This window comes from Callospermophilus lateralis, chromosome 9 (assembly GCF_048772815.1).
Source record: "Callospermophilus lateralis isolate mCalLat2 chromosome 9, mCalLat2.hap1, whole genome shotgun sequence".
Lineage (NCBI taxonomy): Eukaryota > Metazoa > Chordata > Mammalia > Rodentia > Sciuridae > Callospermophilus > Callospermophilus lateralis.
Window position 1 is genome coordinate 4,035,147 of NC_135313.1, and position 25,115 is coordinate 4,060,261.

General features: G+C 50.9%; 1 protein-coding gene across 1 annotated transcript in view; it reads left to right on the top strand.

Moving 5' to 3' along the window:
• The window catches only part of Drc11 (dynein regulatory complex subunit 11), a 124,226-nt gene that overhangs the window by 35,677 nt on the left and 63,434 nt on the right, over positions 1-25,115 (top strand). The window contains exons 8-9 of the mRNA XM_076866405.2: positions 11,666-11,750; positions 20,715-20,828. Coding sequence (XP_076722520.2) covers positions 11,666-11,750; positions 20,715-20,828 — 199 coding nt within the window. The remainder of the gene's footprint in view (positions 1-11,665; positions 11,751-20,714; positions 20,829-25,115) is intronic.

The following is a 25,115-nucleotide window of genomic DNA, read 5'->3' on the forward strand; positions in this document are numbered from 1 at the left end:
CGATACAGATAAACAACAGAGAGTTTAATGAACATGGAGCTGCAGACAGTGTGTGCCGCGTGCTCCACCCTCAGTAATTACTGTGGACTCGTAGGGAGGCTGTGCACCCAGACCCACAGCTTACAGTTTGGAATGCTGCCACCTCCTCAGCCCCTGGTGCTCCGTCCGGGCTCTGGGCCCCTGCATGCCCAGCCCCTGGGTCACAGTGCCGCCTCGCCAACTACACAGGCAGGATGGTGGTGGGTGGGAGAAGGACTGTCCTCGAGAGGGGGCAGGGCAGGCTTGAAGCCGGCAGGGGGGTAACCTCAGGCCCCCACACAGAACCGCAGAACCACCTGCTGGAGTGTGCGCAGGTCCCAGGGCAGGGAGCGACTTCTCTCAGGACCAGCAAGCTGCATTCTTTGTGGAGGAGGGCTTGCAGGGTCTCGTGGATCTTTTCGTTTCTAAAGCTGAGGTGCAATTTAAGTGCAGCCAAGCCCCCTCTCCATGTGCCCCTGGGCAAGCTAAGCTTTGTCCTTTGGGGCCCTGGGCCCTGGGAGGCCTGAGGCTCCTCGTCCTCTCCTCTCCTCCGTCATCTCAAGCCCAGCAGGCCCTGGAACCAAGCTGCACAGGGAGCCGACAGCCTGCTCCCATCCAGGGAGCCTGGAAGAGTCTCCCTGTTCCTCTCTCCTCTCTCCCAATGCCACCTGCTGGGCCCTCCGGGGCCTGGGCCACAGCGTCTCCTCCACCAGCTTGCCTTGAGCAGTGGTCCTTCCTTTCCAATGTACCAGAGTGTCTCCTGGCTGCCCCAGCAGGGGGTCTGCAGGGAGCTCCACTCACTCGGGGGCAGCGGAAACCTCGCGGCGCCCTTGCAGGATTTGTAGTTCCCAAGGGACGGGTCCATACCAGGCCTCCATCCCACGTACAGGTGTCATCTCCTGAGGGTGTCAGCAGCAGGACCTTTGTCCTGAGCGTCTGACTCGGTGCCAAGGAATGATTAGTGTTCATGCTGTTTCATAGAAAAAGGTCCCTTAGGGGCCACTGGGAACCCCCGTCTTTCCTAACTCCTGGCTCCTCCTTTCCCCCAACTTCCTAGCCTCTCCATGTGGAGCAGGGCATGTTCCGTGCAGTCAAGAAGAAAAGGAAGGGGGTGGTGGGGAGGGAGAATGGATCGTGGGCTCGAGGAAGCCCGTGCGTGGCTCACCGTCATCTCAGACGTCACTGTGGACTTAGAGAAGTCGGGGCGTCTTGCCCAAAAGCCCAGAGTGAGCACCAGATTTAGAACTGAGACCTGGGTGAGTAAAGGCTTTTGAAACAGGAGCATCATGTAAAACCAGAATGGCTTCTCAGGGAAAGCCCAGACCATCCTGAGGACTTCCAGGGACCTCGAAACAGAAGCCTCCCGAGTGTGTGCGGCGGGTGTCTCGTGGGCGGTGGGACTGCAGCCGCGTCTGTTCTCTCCCTTGGTCCTCCAGGCAGGGAGCATGAGTTACTTTCGGGGTGAAAAGGGAAGTTTTTGAAAGGGGTCAGTCGTGCACAGAGATGAGCGCAGGGCTCATAATCGTGAGATTATGTTTCCAGTGAGTTCTCAGAGGCAGCTGTGGCCAGTAGACAGGTGAGCGCGTGTGCAGGTTGCTCACAGGAGAAGCAAATAACTTCTTCCTGCCGGTGCTTTGGCAGAAAATATATGGGTGGAGCGGGGGACATCAGAAAAGGTGGGCGAGCACTCAAGGTCCGGGCATTACTCTCTGAGGTCTCGGGGACAGGTGCACAGCCCGCGTGAAATCGCATGTTTTGATGTCAGGTCGTCACAGTAAATCACATTAAGAACACCCAGCAGCTAGAGGTTCTCATGGCCGAGCCAGGCGCCAGGTCTTGATGAAAGACAGATGCTCAGGCTCCTCTGTAAGTGTGGAGAACAGATTCCCTTTCTTTGGCATGTAGACGGTTCCAGGCTAAAGCGCTGGGCCCTGCTTACCCAATACCGGGTCTCTGACTGCCCCACAGTCTGCAAGTGCTAAACAGCTCCGGGAGCTACTGATGTTGCAGGACCTTGAGTGGCCTCAGGTGGCATCCCTGCTACCCTCCTCGTGCCTCCTGCCTGGGGAGTCCTGCTGAAGTGTGGCCCAGCATTGCCAAAAAGTGAAAACGGCACCATGCTGGGAAGGTGGAGGGCCACCGCATCTCTGCTGCTGTCACCAAAACAGCAGGGTGACTTTGGAGCCATTGCCTTTGTGGCATTGACATGTCTGCGACCAAGGACACCACTGTCCTTTGGAGACAGAGCCTTCCAGTTTGCTGGAGCAGGCTGTTTCTGTGTTCCATCGAACAATGTCACTGTGGAAGTGTCACTTTGGATGGAAAGACCAAGACTTCGTGCTGCATGGACACAATAAAGAACCCCTTGAACTTGACCGAATGCAGGCCGAGGTCGTCGGGGTTAAGCGCTGGGCCCTCACGCTGCCCTTTTCTGTAGCTCACTCTTGCTGCTTATAAAGATCCCGGTCTTCAACAGCAGCGGGGGCACGGTGAGTTCCACAGGTCTCTCACTGGCACTTTCCCGTCCCCGTTTTGCCTGAGCTTTCTGGATCCGTGGGCTGGGAAGGAGAAGGGCGTGAGGCTCCCAATGAGGAGGGTGGAGGAAGGCGGCCCAGAAGAGGCCTGGATGGCGGACGGACAATATCTGTGATCAGGAACTGCTTTCCATTCCTTCCTGAAGCACCTGCACTTGCCTGGGGATTACTTTTTATATAAATATCTGAGATAAAAAGGTGAAAATAAGGCACACACATTATTTTCCCAAAGCCAAAATAGGCAATCATGTGTTCAGTAATGCATTAATTCTTTTAATAAAATTTTTAAGAAGGGAGGCTGGGCAGGGAGGTTCCTGTTGCATTGAAGCATGAGCAGAATCCAAGGTAATAATTTCAAATCAAGAAGGAAGCTTTAGCCAGGCACAGTGGCACACACTTGTGATCCCAACTACTTGGGAGGCTGAGGCAGAAGGATCGCAAGTTTGAGGCCAGCCTCAGGAATTTATCAAGATCCTGTCTCAAAGCAAAAATTTTAAAAAGGGCTAGGGATGTGGCTCAGTGGTAAAGCATCCCCTGGGTTCAATCCCTAGTACCAAAAAAAAAAAAAAAGGAACTTTCATCTTGAGTGATCACTGCTAATAACATCTCACTAATAAGTAAAAGCACCATTGAATAAATCAGATTCCATGGTGTGTGCTCAGACTGCCTTGCTGTGCTCCTGTACCACCTCCTCTCCTTTGAGAATTGGGGTGCCCCTCGTTTTTTCAAGAAGGACCGTGTAATTAAGCCCATGTGCAGTCAATTGCCTTTACTGAGTGTCAGTGAATTTATGGGCAGCAAGTGGCACCTCGGGAGGCTCCTATGTGGTGGCCCAAGCTGCTAACTTTAGAAGGAAGAGAAATATAGGAGTCTGCTGACATTAATGGAGGTGGCTGTCTGACCGGGGGGACCAGCCAGAAGCCCCTCCATCATATATTCTTCGTACCTGATGAAACACAGATAAATCTCTGCCTGTGAGTCGGCAGTGGTGAGACCCGAGGAAGCTCCGTGGCAGACCTCAGGGGGGAGATCCATCAACCGGCAGCCCTGCTTCCTAAATCACTGCCCACTCACGGGCTGGCCATTTTCACATTTGTGCAAAAACTTTTGACAATATGAATAAAGTTTTAGCCGGCCCTATCTTTACTGAATGCTCCCATTGCTAACTGAAAAATAAAAGTGGTGTTTTCCCTCTCCAGTGTCCAGGGTCCTCCGATAAAAGACAGAAAGGCTGCTCACCAAGCTGAAGCTGTCTTTATTTTAAAAGTGACATTAGTCACTGAACAAATTCTGTAAGAAATTAGCATTGCCCCCCATTAGTGTTTGTCACAACCAAATCAAGGGACTCCTAGAGTTCCAAGGAGGTGTCTAACAGGCAGACCGCACTTCTTTTTTAAGAGCTCAGTGGATAAACCTAGCTCAGTGGCACCGGCTTGCAGGGGCCCGGCTTGCAGGGGCCCGGCTGTCCAGGGGCCCGCCCTCAGTTGGCTGTCCTCACACAGCTACTTAACAGCAGCTGCCCACGACTCTTCTTTTCCAGTAAAACACTACTTTCACTGCACATCTGTCTCCCAGCTGCCCCCCTGTCTGTACAAAGCCTCATTAATGGCACCTACATAGACAGCGAGCTTCAGCGGTTGTCCATGGATGCCCAGCTCTGCTGAGAACCCCGCGGAAAGTGGGTGGGGAGGCTGACCCTGCGGGTTCTGGAGACGCCCTTCCTGGCTCAGGTCTCAGTCTGCCTGGGTGAGATCGATCAAGCCTCAGTTTCCTCATCTGAAAAACATCATTGACAATAATTTCATCCGCCTCGTAGGGTCGTTGGTAGGATTAAATGATGTACGTTTTTCCCCCACATTTTTTATTTGTGCATTATAGTTGTTCCTAATCTAGAATTCTTTTTTATGTGCTGGTACATGCCACAATATAACAATATAACTTGAGTCTCCTCTCTTTCTAGCTGTCTTGCTTGTTGGCAGCACTGAGCTCCTCCGGGGTGTCAGACCAAGGCCTCAGTCCCTCTGGGTGTTAGCTGCAGGTCACACCCTGCTCCCGCCCAGGTGGGCCTCTCAATGTGGCAGCTTGCCCCTCCGAAGCCAGCAAACGAGAGCCTGGGAACAGGATGAAGGCTGCAGGCTTAGGGCACATCATTGTCGAAGGACGTCTGTCATGTGTTCTGAGGGTCAGCAGCGGGCCACACCCACACTCAAAGGAAAGGAAGGACAGGGCAGGGTGACTCCCAGAGGCAAGGGTGCAGGGGTGGCCAAGGAGCGACTCGTCCTGTAAAACCCAGAGTGGGTTGTTGCAGTCCTCTGCTAAAGACCCCAGGACAGCATGGCGGGGATCACTTTGCCGTGGCCCTGGACACTGCCTTCCTAGAGACTCAGGCCGGCACTCACCTGGCCTCTCCCACAGGAACCCTTGTAGGTATACGAGAAGCGCCTCCGGGGTTTCCAGCCCCAGAACTGCCCGACCCCCACCTTGTGGTTCCTTGTCAAGGTCATGGGGAGGAGAGACTCTGTGCTCAGGTTGCTGAGTCCTTCTTCTAAGTCATGGTTTTTTTTCCTACAATCATTTCCAACTTGTTGGTGCTTTTATTGTTTTCTGTGATCCAGTTGTTACTTCAGAAAGCACCATTAAATGTCCAAGAGGTGCAAAATGAGACCCCAGGTGTCCGTCCCCACAGAGTAGGAGAAATAGTGGGAAGATGGGACACCGTTTGATGCTTCACCAAGCACTAGGTTCCCCATCTTTGTGCAGGAAGGCATTGGATCAAATGAAATGCCTGCTTCTTATCTTAAAATTCAAAACAAGGAGAAAAGGTAATAGACTGTGATAAACGGTAATTCTAGCATAATCAAACGAAAGCTCAGCAGAGAGGGATTTTTATGCCCTTGTTCACAGCTTTTGCCCAGGGCCTAGACTGGCATCTGGCAGAGGAGCACACCCAGCAAGCACGCCCCAAATGAAAAGCGAGTCCCTAACACGGGACCACTGCGCTGGGTGGAGCAGCTTCCCAGGACGGGAGAGGACACAGGCCGGCGCTGGCCTGCTAGCGGTTCGTGCTGGAGCCGGAGCCAGGGAGATAGTGAGATGCAAAGGGAATGGCAGGAAGGAATACTTAATGAAAGACGTAAATGTGCCTTTTAAATCGGTGACGGGCTGGATGTAAGGGAAATAGAAGAGCTCTGTGAAAAGGTCTGAGAGTCTGTGAAGGAAGAGGAAGAAACAAGCCTCGGGAGCCGCTGGGGGCCACACGCTGCTCCTGCCAAGTGGAACGAGGAGGAGTCGGTGCCAGGGAGTTCGCGGAGATAACGTGGTCCCCGTTAAATCCCAACAGGATCCTTTATTAAAGTCATTAGGATTGGAATAAGGACAACAAGGAAAAGCAAACAGGCCTGTATTTAAGTGTCTTACAAAGAAAAACAAGGTGAACACATCAGCTCCCATGGGAGCGCAGATCAGCTGAGCAGCGTGGAGGGCCCCGGCTGGCCAGGCAGAGGGAAGGAGGTGATGGGTGGCGGGCGTACAAGTGGGAGAAGACAAGGGGGGAAAACACGCAGAGGCAGGAACGGCTCGCCGGATTGTTGAAGCCAACGAGGAACAGAAGGCAGAGCACGTAATTCCCCTACAGAGGTTCGTTTTCTAACTGTGGAAACAGAGACACCTCAGAAGAAAGGTGGACGGATTCCACTGTAAAAATGATGAGTTCTGTTTAATAATCCAGCTGCAAAACTCAATGGCATAAGAGGAAACCAACCAAATACCAAACTGACTTTATCATAAATCATTTTTCTTTATTTTTTATTTAATCGCAAACACAATCCCTATTGGCAACAAGAAGGAGAGCAATTCTGAGATGGGTTAAAGAGATCGCAGTGTCCCCAGTCCTGCCCCTGAGCCCCTGCAGGCAGGAACCGCACACCTGTTCTTCTCCGGCCCCCTCCTGCCAAGCAGAGGTGGTGATCCCACATCTCCGTAGCCTGTCCTTCCCTTGAGCATTATGTCACCGTTTCAGGAACTGACCAGGGTTGTCCAGCGCACCTCCATCCTCCTACGAGGAGTGGGCTGGGGGAGGGTCTGTCAAACTGCAGCGCATCTGAATTCTCCCCATTTACACTAGTGGGATTAAAGCTTCTGGAAGTGCCTGTTGCACAGAGCATCTGATTTCTAAAAACCGCTCGCTGCTGGAGGCAGAGGTGCCTGTGAGCTTTGAACGGACGTGGGAGGAATTGAATGGAATGGCTGTGTGCTGTGTGGCAGGTCCAGGCAGCCCAGGCTGGCCACAGCACCACTGCCCCGTCCAGGGTGCAGGTCTGCCACTGGGCTTCCTGCTGGAGCCAGGCGGGATGCAGGGGTGGGGGGTCCTGGAGGCCAAGGCGGGCTCAGGACAAACACTCCTCTGTGAGACCAAAGACGGGAGTGAAGGCCAGGCCAGGGGCTGTGGACTTGGACTGGGTGGAGCCGGAGGATGGAGTGAGAAGAGCTGGGCTGGAGCCGGAGCTGCTGCTTGGCACTCCTGAGGCCACGGGATGCTCACTTGAGGGAAGCATCAGAGCCCGGGGTTGGAGGCCATTGTCCTAGACAGTGTGGAGATGGTGCACCCAAGACCTTGGGCCCCTGGAAGGAGCACAGGAGACGGCCATCCACGGGGCTCTGCACCCGCAGGCTCTGCACCCTCACTCCGGCCACTCTGGGGGCCTTCTCACTTTCTCTTTTTCTTTCCTTCCTTCCCTTGTTTTTTTGGGGGGAGGGGGATTATTCTAGGGTAGACCAGACCTAGTGACCGGAAGGTGTCATTTATTTTTGAAAATTTTAAACAATCTCTAAAGTTTGGTAAACAAAACAAGTGGAATTAATGAACAACTCAAAGTATTCTGTCTTCCGGAAATGAAAACTTGATTTAATACAAATTAAATGTTGTTCCAAAAACCCAAATGTTTGCTCTAAAAAAAAAAAAAAAAAAAAAAAAAAAAAGTCATCCCTGTAGAACATGCCAGCCTCTGCTGTAGTAACATGTGGTGAGGGATAGTCCCCAGCGGCTGCTGAATCGCGGTCCTGGGATCCTGTTCCCTGTGGCTCTCATTCCTCCTCTCCCTTCCTGCTCATGTGGAGGCAGGGGAGGTGAGCAGACTGTACACAGCAGCCCTGCAGGTTCTGCTTCCTGCCTCACTTGTTCCAATGGGGGACTCAGATGCCCAGCTGAAGAGCCCGCTTTGACCTTGCTTGTTGACCTTGCCTGTTGCAGCATTTTGAGAGCAAATGGAAGCCGGGCAGAGAGGCCGGAAGTGGGACGCATTCTGGAATGCATTCCAGCACACGCTGTAAATCAGCAAAATGATGACAGTTTGAAGATAATCAAGTGGCTCTGAATTACAATTGAGAGGAACCTGTAATTTAAATGATCACCATGCACAAAGGCAGCCTATTTGACACTTAATAATTGTGCAGAGAATTTTGCCCTAAAATCTGTTTTAAGTAGAAAAGTTTCCTGCATCTATTAAAGTGCTTTCCATTCTGTGAAGAGAAATTGAGATCGTCATCCCAAAATAACTCCACACCCCACTTCGTCTCCACCCAGCGATACGTGCGCCCCTCCGCAGGTCCGTGTGGTGAGATGAGAGGACAGTCGTGTTGTTTGGCTGAACGATTCATTTCATACAGGACCGTTAGGGCGGACCTCTCTGCTAGTGTGACCCTGAGGACCACCTTAAACCCAGTGCCAGAGTCGGCCACTTGGTGTGTGTTTTCCATCAGGGGCTGAGGCTCTGAGCAGAGCACCAGCGGTGGAATGAGGAGGCGGCAGAGCAGCTGGGACAGCCACAGAGGGAGGCAGGTGGCGGGGGACGCAGGGATGGGAGAGCATCAGACGGCAGGTCTAAGTGTCTTTGTGTCCAAACCAGGACACATTTAAGAATGAAAGGGGGCAGGAGGGGACGTCCCATGTCACACAGGTGACTCAGGATGGCCACACTGCAGGCATGTGAGGAAGGCAGACAGAACACAGGTGTGGAAGAAGAGAGGGGCCGAGGGGGACGCCACGTTCCCTCCCTGGAGAGACAGTTTCCGTCTCCTGAACTGGGAAAAGGTGAGAGCAGGAGGAGGAGGGCTGGTGAGAACAAGAGTTGAGTTTGGGGCCTTGGGGTCCCTGGGCTGCCAGGCCTGGCTGGGCAGTAGGGCTTGAGCCTGCAGTCAGTGGGGCGGTGAGGCAGGGGCCAGACGGCCGTGAGCCTGGGCATGGAGAGAGGGAGGACCCTAAGACCAAGCCCCTTCCGTGTTCCAGGTGGGGAGACAAGGAGGACCCAGCAGGAGAGCCACGCAGGAGAGCCCAGAGGAGGCCAGCAGCCCCCTTTCATAATAATAAGGTGATGGGGGGCTCAGATGCTGCTGACAGGTCCCCAACATGTGAGCACTCACTCTCCATGTGAGGTGGAGAAGGGACTCCTGAGGCAGACAGGATGTCAGAGGGGCAGGCAGAAGCCAGGGGGATGCTGAGCATGAAACCAGGATGGAGAACCTTCTGGAGAGAGCACTCTGCTCACCCGCAGCATGACCATGTTGCTGGGCTGGCACTGCTGGAACCCAGGCCTGCGGTGGGCGCTGCACCATGGGAGTCTGTTGTCTGTTGTCCCAAACTCAAGTGGCAGCAGAGGCTCAGTCCTGAGGGTCAGAGGCAGGGCCTTTCCAGCCCCTCTCCTTGGCTTGCACATGACCAGCTCCTGCCTGGGCCACCAAAGCCTGGGGACACCAAAGCCTGAGGGATGAATGGTCTCTGGAAGGTGGCAGCCCCTCCACTGCTTCCTGGGACACCTCCAGGCAGACAGCAGCTGAGCCTGGGGGTGTGCACGGTGGCCATGGCCTTCCCGGGACCGAGAGCAATTCCAGTTGCCATTTGCAGTTCCTATAGTTTGAATAAGAGCGATGCTCACCCCCTCGGTCCTAAGCTCAGCAGCGGGTCTTCCTGGCCCTGGGCCTGCAGGTTCCCAGCTCCCTGGGGGTGAGGTGTCCATATGTGTCCAAGCGTCCATGCAAAAGCGCAACCTCCACCATCCCCTGCACCAGTGGTCCTGGGATGGGGGGTAGGCAGAGATGGGGAGGAAGTGCCCATTAGGGGGAGAGGGGCTCAGAGGGGCCAGAGTCCACAAAAAAACAGATGCTTTGGTTTCCACCTCTAATCAAAAGCGCCATCCTCCTGACATTGTGTGTCTTGGAGCCCGGAGCCCAAGGCTCCCCCTGGGGAGGCCCAGGGGGGCTGAGCCCTGCAGTCAAGTTCATCAGGTCCCGGCTGCTGGTGCCGGAAACACCCCAGGGGCCATGGTGATGTTTTCTCTTCCTCATCCCTGATGGCGGGCAGTGTGTCCCCTGCAGCTCTGACGCCTCCTGTGGGAGCAGGGCCCAAAGCCGGACACTCCACGTCTCACCACCGCCCTGATCGGCAGCAGTGGGGACCATGGGAGCCGGGGTCTGAGGAGGCTTGCTGGGTGGGTGGGGACAGCCCTGGGAGCCGCGCACCCTGCTGAAAACAACCCCCAGCCTGGGAATGGGATCAGAAATGCCAAGTAGAACCTCAGGCCCGCTTTCTCTTACAAGTGAGCAGGTCACAGGGGGCTGAGGAGAGATTCCCAATCAGTGTGCCCAGAGCACCCCTGCAGGTGGAGGTGTCCTGGAGGGACAGACGGCGGAGTAAGCACAAGCCCAGGGCAGTGCTCACACCTGCGTCCCCAGGAGCACGCGGGTGGGGGCACAAACTGCCCGAGGGCCCTGTCATTTTCTAACTGCAGAATCTTAAATATGTCTTCAGATTGGTGCTCAAGTCAACTGTTCTCATTGTTCAAGGAAAAGAATATTCAGGCTCAGCTTATAACTAGTTACGTAAACTAACATGAGTGGGAATAACCCATTGTGTTCATTTAGCTAGTAAAAATAAATACTTAATATTATTTTGCAAAAGGCCCTGTGAAACTGTGACATTAAATCTTAGTGACAGTTGGTGTGTTTCGTAAGAGTCCCGCATTCTAGATAGCTATGGAAATCTGTTTTGTTTTTGATGTCACTAAGCTTGTGTGGGTCCTTGCAACTCTAGAGCTTTAAAGAGTGAGAGCCCAGCCTTGCCGTGACCTGTGGGGTGCAGGTGGCTGGGGAGGCTGGGGAGGCTGGGGAGCCATGGCGAGCATTGTGATGCGTGTCCTCCTGTCACGTGTCTGAGCCGGGCCATCCAACAGTGTCACGGGGCCGAGATGACGTCACAGGGACCTCCCCAACAGCATGGGAGCTCCCCGTTCCCCGGGCTTGCCACCATGGGTCAGTGGGTCATTAGCAGTGATGAGCCACGTGACTCAGTGGCCCTTCCCTTTCCAAATGACAAAGACCCGAGGTTAAGAAGCACACCTGGCTGCAGGGCCTGTTCTACCTGCAGGAAGAGGGTCCACATGGACGAGGGAGGGGTGGGTTCTCAGTGGGCTCTCGGGTCCAGGCCAGAACCTGCAGGAGGCCAGTGCTGTCCCGGCACCGTGCAGGTCTCCACCAGGCTGTTAAGGGCCTCTGCCTTTTCCCTTCTACATCTGTGGGGGTAGATTTCCCTCCCTCTGGAATACAGAGGAATGGGCATTTCAGCGTCTGCTTTCTAAGTGTAGAAATTGCGTGGTCACAGAAAAAAATAACATATAACCCGCGGAGCCTGGGCCTCGGGCTTCCTGAAGGCCAGAGCGGGCGCGGTGCTCCAGACACTGGCAAAGGTGTGGTCTGCGCGCTGCACCCTTCCCCGGGCTCTGGCTCCTGTGTTTATCCTGAACTACAAACAGGAAGACACGGTTTGTGCTCCTGTCCTCATTCCTCCTCCAGCACACACTCCTCCACATTCAGAAAGGAAAAAGGAGGAAGAGAGGACAAGCACAGTCTCTTGTAAAGAGAGATGTTTGTCCCCGCTGGACGGGACCCTGTCACTGAATGTCACCTCTGCTCCTCAGAGGCATGCTGTCCAGCCCTCCATCCCAGGGAGCCCACCCTTGATAGCCACCACCCCCCTCCGTGAACACAAGCAAATCGGTGAATGGGGCGTCGGCAGTGGGGAACCTCCCTGACTTCTGTTTCAATTTCCCTCCCTCTCTGCACAGGAATCTGACTGGCTCTTTTCCTGAGTACCCCAATGTAGAAGACGGAGGTTCTGCTATGATTTTTTCCCACAAGACCCCAGAACAGGTACAAATTTGCCTGATAAATAAAAGTGTGACTCTACCACGATCCTGTTCTTTAGATTTCAAGGTCAGTGGGTTCCTGGTGTTATCCGTTCTTGTTATTTTCCTGCTAATATCACCGTGGCGTGCTCTAGGGTGCACATCAACGCATATTCCTGCAGAGTCGTTTCCAAATGAATCCACCCTTTTCCTGTCTGGTTGGGAGGAGGTATGATGACCTGTGAAGGTGGTTTCCATGCTGAAGTCTGAGCAGCCTGACTCAGGTGCCCTCCGTGTCCCTGCCCGCCTCTCAGGCCAGGTCCTTCCCCTCCTTCCTGTCCCCAGACCTCGCCGCCAGCCGTCCACTCACCTGTCCCCCTCGCGTCTCAGCCACTGAGCTCTCAGACCCTTGGCTCATGGCCAGCTCATCCCCAGCTCTGAGGGCCTTCCATTAGGACTCTCAGTTAATCCCAGAACTAATGCAGAAACCACACTGAGAGGTCAGACAGAGGTTCAGAATATACTGACAAAACCTGACTGAGGAAGACGGAAAGGCTTGGGCAGTAGGCCGGGTAGAAAGCCTCCGTGAAGTGTGAATAAGTGTGAATACACATCAGCTGCCCATCATTTCTATGCAGCTGATGCATTTTCGATCAAAATTAAAGTGGTTTTATATTGACATGCTTATTCACACGTGTATCTGGAAAATGCATGAAATATCCACATAATTTTTTAAGGAACTATGAGGAAGCGGAATCGTGTTGTAGATATAGATCAAAGAATTTTTAAGGAATCCAGCCCCACAGTATCAGGGAAAGAACTGATCAAGGGCAACTAGGAGAATAACAGGTGACATTCCTTGAGCAGGCTCCGTGTCCCAGAAACTGAGTCGGACACACACTGGAGCTCAGGAACCTAGGACGGACTTTCCCAGCAGCCGAGGAGGAAGGACTCTCAACAAACAACTCGGGATCAGTGGCTCCCCATTTGGCAAGATCACGTAGCTCCTGACCTCCCTTAATACACAAAATAAATTTCAGATGCATTAGATATTTGCATGTAAAATACTAGATCACATATTAACAGAAAAATGTTGGAATATTTAATAGTCAGAGGGTAGGGAATAATGTTAGAAGCAGGTCACTGTAGGAGGAAATCAGCCAGAATACAGATTGTTGTCTACAAGGGCAGAACCCAAAATTGTGAATGCACTTCCAGTCATATCACTAAGGGAAGTACTTGGGATACCTGTGATGGTGGACATCAGTTACATTTAGAGTTATTGGAAAATAAGAAGGAAAATCTGAACATCCAGTAGAAAAGAAGCCAAGGAATATCCGTGGAATTTTTTTTCAAAAGAAAATTTTTTAGATTCACTTGCAAAGACATTTAAATGTAAAATAATTTTGCTGTATCTCTTTACCTGTACAACTGGTAAACATTCAAATCAAGGTAATAAGAAGTCAGCATGTTGTCCCACTCCTTGGTATTTCTCCAAAAGAACTAAAATCAGTATACTATAGCGATACAGTCACATCAGTTTTTATAGCAGCCCAAATTCACATCAGCCAAATTATGGAACCAGCCCAGATGCCTGTCAGTAGATGAATGGATTAAGAAAACGTGGTGTGTATACACAATGGAGTTTCACTCAGCCATAGAGAAGAATGAAATTATGGCATTTGCCAGTAAATGGATGGCACTGGAGAATGTCATGCTAAATGCAATGAGCCAAACTCAAAGACAAGGTCCAATGTCTGCTCTCACAGCAGAAGCTAGAGTAAAGTAAGGGAAACCAGATATCATAAAGATATAAGGAAGATCAGTGGAGTAGAAGAGGAAGATTGAGAGGGCGCGGGAGGGAAAGGGGAGGAAACGCAGAATGAACTTAACATAGTCACGATATGTGTGTGAGCCTACCGCAGGGAGCTCCACCTTTATGTGATGTAAAATGCGCCCATCGGAAATAAATACACAGATAAACAAGTGAGAGGAAGATGAGCAGAGTGGAGGAGGGATGGGGCAGGGACTGGAATGGAGTCCACCAAATTCCACGTATGCATGACTTGGCCAAATGAGTCCAACCACTGTGCATAACTCTAGGCTCTAATTAAAAAAAAAAAAATACAGTGAAAACAGAAGAAGTCAGTGTGCACTGGGGACAAAGTCACTGTCCTCTGCTACTGATGGACACGTGAATTGGCGGGGTACTTTTTAAGGGACAAGTACCAAGTAGACATCAAAAACTTCTTATGTGGATACCCTTTGACTCATAAATGCTATTTGAGGAATTTATACTAAAGAAAATAATAAGACAAATTGCTATAGATCAGAAGTCAACAAATGTTTTTTCCCATTAAGGGTCAGATATTAAATATTTTAGGCCGTGGAACATTCTCTGCCATGGCCTCTTGGCAGCCAAAGACAATCAGCGAATGAACAGGCATGGCCATGCGCCAGTGAAACTTCATTTCAAAAGCGGGCAGCAGGCCAGGTCTGGCCCATGCGCCCTCATTTGCTGGCCCCTGCCGTGGAGATTGCAGGAGCTGCTGTCTGCCTGGACCTCGGCACCGGCCCAGGAGACCCGCCTCGCCGTCTTGAATAGGGAATTGAACGGCTTGAAGCAGAGCCACGCAGTTAGAACCAGGCTGCAGGTCAGGCCTTGGGACCTCACCGCCCACCCTGCAGCCAGCCTGTCCCTGGGTGCCCTGCCTGGGCCTCGGGTCAGACACACGGGCTTCTCTTCAGGCTGCAGAGCCCCCGCCACACTTCCCCAGAAGTCACGGCTGTCGGCCCCCCTTCCCCTCCTGCCTTCTCCCCCGACTCTGCCAGCACCTGGCCTCAAGGCCTTTACCACTCCCTGGCCGGTCAGCTGCCCCATCCTGAGGGACTGCTGTCTCAATCTGGCCACAGTGCCCTCCTCCGTGTGTGCAGGTCTTGCCCCTGCGGCTGAATCTTCAGGCACCAGTTGTTCTGAGCCCGTGGCAAGCAGGCTGCGTGCTAGCCCAGGAAGGTAGTGAGTGTGGACGCAGGATGTGGTGGAACTCCAGTCCATCTGAGTGAAGCCGGCTTGTCTTTACACGTTTCAGTAGAGCAGAGGGCGCGAGCATTAGCTCTCATGGCAGACGGAGGGAGAGTGGGAGGGGCAGGCGACGACAAGTCCCATCTCCTGCATGCCAGCACACTTTAGGCCCACGGCACAGGTCGCGGCTCCCCTCTGCCTGCCTCTGCTCCTCTGGAACGTGGTGCTGGCAGTACCTCCTCCTGTGCGGGGGCAAAACTTAGGTGCAGTTTGTGTGTGATGCACCTAGAACACAGCGTGTCACATCACAGTCTTTCAGAAAGTCCCATCAGCTGCTGCTGATGGCAGAGTAGTGCTGGCCTGGCACATGCTGTCGAGGAATGAAGAGACGGCAGGCCACGCACGGTCACCGTGACAGCACACAGTGGCCATGTTTGTCTTTCTAAAACATGAAAGTAAAACAAATGCTTTTAATGAAATGAGGTTAACAGTAACTCAAAACCCTCCAAAGGACTTGTATCCAGAGCATACAGAGTGCTCTGAGACCCCAAACACAAGACAAAGACCCCAATCCAAAAATGGGCAAAAACCTTGAACAGACAATGCAAAAAGAAGATTTGTGAAGAGCAAATCAGCACATGGAGGATGCTCAACATCTCTGGTCCTTAGGGTGGTGACCGGGAGACCACAGTGGACAGTGTCTCCCACTCACTAGGATGAAAATAATGAAAAAGACAAGCCCCCAAAGTTGGGGACTGGAGGAAAAGAAGCCCTGAGCGTGGCTGCTGGGACCGCTTTGGAAAACAGTTCGACAGCTTCCTGGAAGTTTAACATGAGCTGACCACACAGCCCAGAAGTTCCGCTCTTAGGACCCTTTCCAAGAGAAATGAAAATATACGTCCACATAAAAAAAATGTGCATGAATATTCATAGCAGCATTAGTCACGATAGCCAAGAATTTGAAGCAGCCTCGATGCCCATCAGCGGGTGAATGGACGGGAGACATGGGGCATTAGTCACACAGTGGAATATTACTTGGTAATAAAAAGGAACGCACAGCTGGTACCCACGACAGCGTAGGTGAGCCTTACGAGCATTGTTGAGGGAAAGAAGCCAGAAACAGCCGACACTGAACCGTCTGCGTCTGTTGTGCAGAACGTCCAGAGAAGGCAGGTCCCGGGAGACAGAAGGCAGGCTGGGGCTTGCTGGGAAGGAGGGAGGGCGAAGGCAACAACAGTGGACATGAGGAATCTTCCTGGGTGACGGAAATGTCCTAAAAGTGACACCACCTGACTAATTTGCTGAATTGTACACTTAGGATAGGTGACTGTAGAATATGTAAAATACGCCACAGTAAAGTCACCCTTAAAAGTAGAAATGGGCAGTGGGCCAGATTTGCAGAGCTGTAGGAGTTCTTTATGGATTAGAAAAATGATTTATTGGGCTGGGGCTGTAGCTCAGTTGGTAGAGAGCTTGCCTCACATGCCCAAGGCCCTGGGTTCAAGCCCCAGCACCACAAAAAAAATGATAATAATGATGATGATTTCTTGTCTGCGATGCTCATTGTGTATGTGTGTGTGTGTGTGTGTGTGTGTGTATTTGCTTGTGTACACACACACACACATACACACACACACACACAAACCTCACAATGGTAGTGAAAGTGCACATCTAATTCTGGAAGATTTTGCATAGTTAAGGAGCATGAGAAAATAAATTCAATACTGACCTCTCAAAAAAAAAAAAAAATCTGAAACAACTACAAGGCATATCCTTTTCCACCGAGGTGGCTGACAGATACCATGCACTGTGACAGCAAGGACGCAGAGAAGCAGGCCCTTCCTTCATCGTGGAGAAAGGATAAATTTGTCCAACCCAGGACAGTGCCACAGAGGGACATACTCTTGATCCAGCATTTCACTTTTAAGAATTCATCCTGCAGATACGCTTGCACCTGAAAAATGATGTCTGCATGTACTTATTCATGGCAACAAGACTCTTTTCTGTCTGCATTATGAAATTCATAGGCAGGATTCATCCTTGGGGTGCAAGGATAGCTCAACATATGCAAATCAGTCACATTAGCAGAAGGAGGGGTAAAAATCATGTAATTATCTTACTAAATACGTAAAGAGCATTTGACGAAATTCCACATTCTTTCATGATAAAACTCAACAAATTAGGTGCGACATAAACTTATCTTAATACAATAAAGACCTTAATATGAAAAGCCCACAGCTTAACATCATTACCAGTGCAAAAACTGGATGCTCTTCCTTTAAGATAAGGAACAAGACAGGGGTGCCCATTTTTGCATCTTGTATTCAAAATAGTACCAGGTCAATAAATTAGGAAAAAATAAGAAATAAAAGACATCGAACAGGAAAAGAAGGAGAGAAATTGTCTCAGTAAACAACATCATCTTTTATAGAAAACACTGTAGACCCCCCCCAAAATCCTGTGATAACTAACAAGTAAATCATAAAATTTCAGAATACAAAATCAACATTAAAAATTAGTAACATCTCTGTACACTAACAATGAACTCTCTAAAAATGAAATCCAGAAAACAATCCTATCTTCAATAGCATCAAGAAATAAAATTTAGGAATAAGTTTAAGAGGATGTGAAAGATCCATATACTGAAAACTAAAACATCAATGAAGAAATTGAAGACACAAATACGTGGAAAACTATATTGTGTCTGTGGATTTGAAGAACTAATATTGTTAAGATATCTATACTATCCAGGCAATCTACAGATTCCATGCAATCCCTATCAAAACTCTAATAACATTTTTCATAGAAATAAAAAACAATCCTAAAATGCATCAGGAACCAAGAAAGACCACAAATAGCAGAGCAATCTTGAGCAAGGAGAACGGATCTGGAGGCATCACACTTCCTGACTTCAAAACGTGTCACAAGGCTGCTGTGAAACGGCCTCATGGTGGCACAACAAGACGAAAACCAGTGGGACAGAAGAGAGAGCCCAGGAGTCAGCCGACACACCACCAGCACCAGTCTTCCCTGGAGGGACCAAGGACGAGAGTGGGAGAGGACAGTCTCCTCCATGCAGGGCACTGGGAAGACTGGATGTCGTTATGGTGTGGATCTGAATGTCCAAAAGCTCGCCGTGTGTGGAAGGCTCGGTCCACAGTGTAGCACTGTTCAGAGGTGGGCCCTTGGGAGGCGATTGGGTCACCAGGTGCTGACCTCATCAGTGGATTGATCCTCGTGGGGATTCATAGTTTAATGGGCTATTGGGAGGTGATGGAGACTTGGAGGCGAGACCCACTTGGAGGAAGTAGGTCACTGACTGAGGAAAACCCTCAAAGGCTGTGTTTTGCCCACGGCACCTTCCTCTTGCGCGCTCTCCCTGCTTCCTGGCCTCCATGAGGTGAGCAGCTCCGCCATTCTCTGCACCACGATATTCAGCCTCACCGCAGGCCCAAAGCAATGGGCCCAGGGACCAAGCACTGAAACGTCTGCAACTATGAGCCAAAATGAATCTTTCTTTCTTTAAGTTTGTCTATCTCAGGTGTTTTGTCACCGTGACTGAAGCTAACACAGAATGGAACTGGACCCTTATGCCACACTAGGTACAAAAACCAACTCAAAATGAATTAAAGAGTTGAACATAAACACCAGAATCTGTTAAGCTACCCTGAGAAGACATAGGATGGACGCTCTGTGGCATGATTCTGGGAAATGGATTTCTAGACATGACCCCAGAAGCACAGAGAGCAAAAATAAAAACAGACAGAACTACATCAAACTAAAAGCCTTCTACACAGCACAGGAAATCGTTCACAAAGCCAAGGGACAACCTCAGCATGGGGAGGTAGGAATACATCTGATAAGAGGTCAATATCCAAAACATATAGGACTCAACTCAATAGCAAGAAAACAATCCAATTAGAAATGAGCACAAGACCTGAACAGACATTTCTCAAAGACATACCAATGGCCAAGAGACCTACGGACAACATGTTCAACGTCAAGAAAAAATACAAATTGCAGTCACACTGAGATACCACCTCACACCTGTTGGGATGGCTGGTACCCCAAAGATGAAAGGTAACAAGCACAGGTGAAGGAAAAACGGGGGAAAGGGAGCCGTGTCCATTGTGGGAATGCATCCAGTGCGGCCACTGGGGAAGACAGGCGGAGAACCCACACAACACTGAGAACAGGACTAACGCAGGATGACAGGGTCTTTAGATTTTTATTCTCCAGAGGCTGCCCGAATATCCTCTTTGCCCACAATTGTGTGATCTGAGTAGTGTCCCTGGAGGCCATATGTTGAAGCCTTGGTCTCCAGACAGTGGCGCTGCACTCTTAGGAGGTGGGTCCTAGTGAAGGACAGCCAGGTCACTAGGGTGTGTTCTAGAAAGGGGTACCTAGGGTCCTGCCCCTTCTTCTCTGCCTCTTTTGCTTCCTGAGTGCCACACTGCGTGCTCCTACCTGACCCGCTGCCTCCTCACAGGCCCCAAAACAATGGGGTCAACTGACCACGCTGATAGCCAGAATAAACCTTTCCTCTTTTTAATTTGATCATCTCAGATATTTGTTACAGCAATGGAAAGCTGATTAATACAATGATAACGTTGCTTTTTACACTTTAAACCTTAAAAACTAGACCTCAAAGAATAACGTAGTTAAATATCAAAAATACAATCCTAGAAGGTAAACTTCCGCATTTTAGGAAACCACTGACAAGGCATGATGGAATAGAGTTTACCCCCAGGAAGATGGTTTGGCACAATATACTAGAGGTAAACTGGTATCTTTGTCTTACCTCCTCAACTCCAATTATTTTAGTTGCCTACCTCTGTCTTCAGAGTATCCACTGTGCTGAATTTGGAGTCTGTTATTCCCAAGTATTCTTTATATTTGGACTCTATACATATGTTCCTGAAAATGTAGGTCACGAACTTTTAATTAACCATAGGTGTTTCGTGCCATAGAATATAATGACCTGTGTCCCTCTAGCACATCTGGCCTCTTTTCTGTCTAGGTTATGAAATTGATCCCAGTTGGCACCCATTCAAATCCAGCTCAGCTACTCACTAGCGGTGTTTCTCTGACGGAGTCCCTGGGCTCTTTGCATCCCAGCTCCCTCATTTATAAACTGATGGTGTCAGCACCACCCCCGGCGTGTCCCACAGTGAAGAGCTCAGCCTTGTGAGGTCTCGGAGCCGTGCCTGGCACACCATTGGCGCTTTGTACGGGGGTGTTGGCTTCCTTCTGGGGCTGAGGAAGCACCTCAGAGAGGTCACACAGCTTGGCTCAGTCAGGACCTGCAGGGAGCAGAGCCCGAGGGCCAAGCGAGGGCGTCCTGCCCTGGTCGCCCTGGTGTCCCCAGCACTCACAGCTCCCAATGGCAAAGAGTGATGCTCACTGAACGCATGTCCCACTCCCTGAGTTGCATGATCCTTCCCAGACCTGTCCTCATCCTCCCACAGTGTCAGTCCAGGTGTGATGGGATGGAGGTACCGTTGAAGGAGAATCTTACATTTTAAAGGAAATATAAATTATATCTTGGGTGAAGAAAGAAAACCCAGAGAACTCGTGGAAAGGGGAAGTTATTACGAGAACTCCTGTCACCATCCGGGTCCAGGCTGGAAGTGGCATCCTCAACTTGCAGGTCGAGGCGGGGCGTGCCCAGCTGCTGTGGACGTTGAGGAAGCCCAGCTGTCTGGAGTTTGAGGGACCCCTGGAGCAGGGGCAGCTCTGAGCTAGGGGGCACCTGGACTCACAAGGGTCCAGCTCTGCATAGTCCCCTCTGGGCCCCTCTGCTGCCTCCTGCAGACAAGGCAGCTCTACTAGATGGTGGCCCTGCCACCCCCGGGGCTCATCCCCGCCCAGAGCAGGCAGAGAAGGGTCCCGACAGCAGGTCACTCCAGACAGGAGCGACCTCGCCCACTGGTGCTTGAGCGCTGTGATTGTTGGGTTGTTTTCCAGGTGATTGAAGATATCGTTGCAAGCCAAGAAGAGGAAGAAAAGAACAAGAAGAAGGGAAAGAAGGCCAAAAAGGAGGAGAAGAAGAAGGTGGTGAAGGAGAAGCCCAAGGTAAAGGTGAGCCGTTCAGAGATGGTTCCTTTTCCCCAGCGCCCCTTTTGAACTCTCCTGAAACGGCTCTCGTTTCCTGGGCAACCGCCAGGTTCCCACTTTGTTTTTTGTTGATGGACATCAGTGGCCTCTTCTCCACGACTTAAACTCTCAGGATAAGTGGCGGGCTCGAGACTCAGATGTTGCAGAGCTTTGAATTTTTATTCCTCCAAACAAATTACCCCCTTGTCTTTCCTCAAAGGAGGGCTGGAGAGAAGGAAAACACGCTTTACAAACCGAGTTACCTCCCGAAAATCAGAATAACCGTGTCTAATGTAGCCCACGTACATTCGTTGAAATCTGTCACTCATGGCGACTGTCCAGAGGAAGCCAGAGTCCACACGGTGTCACTGGGCCTGCCTGGTGGGGTGGAGAGGAGGGTGCGCCCCGCCAGGTGCTGCTACCTTGCTGTGGTTGTTGGAGGGGCTTCATCTTCGCGCACGTGGGAGGGGGCGTCCCCAGGGCTGTCCAGTGCTCTGGGTGTGAACTCCGTTGTGGGAAGTGGAGCTCACACCTCAAGATGGCACCGTCCTCCGTGTAAGAGTTTACTGTACAGCCAGTGCTGCCTCGCAGCTGACCAGAAGTGTCCTCTGCATCACCTCCAGAGTGGGCACCCAAAGCTATGGTCCCACTGTGACTCAGCCAAGCCAGAACATTGGGTCCCTGAGGGTCGTGACCCCGGTGACCCTGTTTAGAGGCAGAGACCAGCTGTGGCTCAGGCAGTGAGGGGCATGCTCCTGGTGTTCCAGGACACGGCCACAGCCAACCCTCAGACTCGGGGACTTCCCTGTGGGAGAAGCGACAAGGCGGACGGACAGACTGTGCCTGGGAACACTGGGGCCAGGTCACAGTGGGAGAAAGGGCTGGGCCAAGGGACACATGAGCAAGAACCAGAGTGAGAAGGTGGACATAAACCGTCAATGCCCCCATCTGCACACACACAGGGGGGACTGTGGGGACAAGGACCAGCATATCTCCAGAAGACCCTGGCATGACTGGTGATGGCCAGCTGGACGTGACCGTCCTTCCCCTTGCTGCGCCCCTCTGATGAGCAGCAGGTCCTTCATCGGCCTCGTTGGTACTTGCTGCTTTCTTTAGCCATGTCCTGTTGTGGGCCGCAACCAAGTCAAGATGGCGCCTGGCAGTTTGCCAGGAGGAGTGGTTTGTGAGGCAAGGCCACGGAGCCGTTAAGATGGAGGGATTCCTTACTGGCTGACTGCTGTATCTGGATGATGCTGATCGAGTCAAGCTGTGTGTAATCAGTTAGGTGTATACCTCTGCTGTCCCGCAATAAAGCAGTTCCCGCTTCAACCTTCAAGTTGCTTGTCACCTCCCGGTTATTTTGCCCAGCCGGACTGCAGCAATGTCCCATTGTTGTCCCACAATAAGCAAAAGAAGAGACACCCCCCCCCCCTTGTTGCTCATCTGGGCCTAACCCAGGCCACTGGTAGCAGAAGCCCTTGATCCCCTCTCAGAACCAAGGCCGTGGACTCCCGGGTCCCTGGGGCCAGCGCCAACAGCACACAGCACCATTGCCCCCCTCATTTCACAGTGAATCAGCTCCAGTCTTAGGGAGCCCCTCCTGTGAGGTACACCCCTGCTGGGGCAGCCAGCATCCAAGGACCACCAGGTGACAGCACCAAGACCCAGCCCAGCACGTGCCACCGGGACAGACGGGAAGGGTTCTCCTGCCCCCCGAGATTAGCCGGTGGCTCTCTGGCAACTGCGTCAGAGTTCAGCTTCTCTCTCTGCTTCCTTCACCCGTCTCTTATGAGTGACGCCCCCATTAGACCTCGGCCTGGGCCGCCACCTGAGTGTTTCAGGAGGCTCGGCCCAAGAGAGCTCCCAGTGCCCCACTGGCCTGCCTGGACCAGAGTTCTCACTTGCTTCAGAGGGGAAGGACAACTCACTGGGCACAGTTAACCTTTAGAACCTCTTCTCACTCTGCCAGATAATTTTGAAGCACCTACAAATAAGGAGAATTAGAAGAATTTCAATTTTATTGTAAGCATCTTTTCCTCTAAATATGCATGAGGGACTTTACACTTGCAAATTAAAAAATTCACTGTTAGTGAAGCTTGCTCTATAAAAATCTGAGTTTATCAGCCATGCAATCTGATCATTGGTGGGTGAAGGGATTTTATTAACTAGCCATTAAATACTCAATTAATGATGAACAGTTTGGGACAAAAGCAAAGTTTAAGAGCGTCAGCATTTATGAAGTACTTACAAATGAAAGGGAAAATGCTTCAGAATTACTTTTAAATTAATGTCTTCATGGAAAGTACAGATCTACAAAGGGATGCCGTGATTAGTAAAAGAAGAAGTGGTGATCTCTAATGAAAATAATGCATTTAAATTATGTTACCAAACGTTTTTGGAGATCAAATTATCCTTTTGGTGGACTCTTTAAAATTATTCTATGATCACTTGTAGAGTTTCTAGAACCATTCCTGAGACCAGCTATTCCAATTCTTGTGTGGGGATTTGTATTTTGATGTGTAGAAAAATACATCTGTGAGTCTTCATGATCGGACATAAAGACAGGAGAGAGACCACAGGAGTTCTGGTGGCCTTGCATAGATCCTGGGTTACCTGCCCCTGCCCCTCACACAGAAGCCAGGCTGTGGGATTGTTCTTGAGGGGATCTTATAATTTATGACTTATTGATCACCAGGCAGAAAATGTGGGAAGACCTCATATTAGAAGACGAGATAGGATTATATCTTCAACCAACTTCTTTTAATCAAAAAAAGTATCTTTCTAGAATATCACCCAGGAGAAGGTTAAAATTTCCACAAGTCCATGAGATAGTTACAAATAAGCATGATATGGGACCTGGGAGAGTATTATAGGTGTAAAAAGAGCCACTGAACCACTGGGTGTCTCAGTTGAGTTTCACAATGATTCAGTGTCTGAATTTCCGGCTTACTGTGGGGCTGCAGGAGTAAGGAAAGAGGAGTCATGTGGGGACCCCTGCAATGGCACACAGAACGTTTTAAAATAAGTGATCTGTGACTCATAATCTTGCAGTCCTTTGATCACTGCATCAAGAAGTTCACAAAGCAATGCAATGTTTAAAATCTGAAAGTTTCCTGCTCCTTTTCTGGATCTGGACACTCTCCAGGCTGAGATTGGGGAGGAGAAAACACAAGCGCTCCATCAGACATCTTCGTCTGCAGCTTGGTGCTCATTGGAGCTCATATTCCCTCAGGAGCTTCAGAACTTAGTCTTCCATCAGGCAAGAAAAGGAGTCTTCACCTAAACCTCACACCTTGTCCACGTATCAGCTCAAACTGTGTCATGGCATTAAACATAAAGCCTTGAGGCCTGAGATGAACACACGGGGAACCAACCTTCAAGGACCTGGGCTACGCAGCGGGATTTTAGTATCGACACCAAAAGTAGCATCCATAGGAGGACAGTTTGACAAATTGTGATATGCCGATTATTGGTGACGAGTCCTGCTTCCCCACACGTTGAAGTCTGGACATTAGAGAAGCACACCGAGGCAGGCATATAAAACAGGGTTTATTTAAAAAGGGGTGACATAGGCTTCTCCCGGGAGGGAGGAGGGGCCACAGCTGGTGTCCTGGTGTCCCCAGAGGCGAGGTGTTGTGCCATTTTTATACGTCCTAGGATCCTTTGTTCTCCTGCCTTTTCTTCTTATCTTTCTCCTTCCTGCGTAAGTGACTAGGCCCAGGACTAGGCCTGGAGTGCTGGTGGGACAGTGGGACGGTGTGATGGCCCAAAGGTGGGACACAGGTGGGCAGAAGGGGGAAGGACAGGATGGGGCAGCCCAGGACACATTAACCACCTTCTGGCTCCCTGTAGGGAGAGGCAGTTCCTGGGACGGTCACCTTGGCCACAGGCCGGAGCAGGGCTGGTCCTTGGTCAGGGAGGAGGAAGGGCTCTGAGGAGCTCACATTTCAGTCCCTCAGGGGACAGTCTCCAACTTCCAGGGATTCACTCAAAATTGGCCTCCTTGATCCACCTGACTGGATCTACCTGTCTACACTGCCTGCCCGTCTAATTCTGGCTTTGGTTGGACCTCATCAGATTCAAAACCTTTTGCCCTGTGAATGGCCCAGTGCAGAGGGTGAGAACACAAGCTGTAGACTGAGAGAGAATATTTGCAAACTGTCTAACAAAGGATTAGTATCCATAGTATAGAAAGAATTCTCCAAATTTAACAGTATAAAAACAGTGTTCATTGGACCCTTGGTTTTAAATCAAAATTGTTAAGGATTGCAC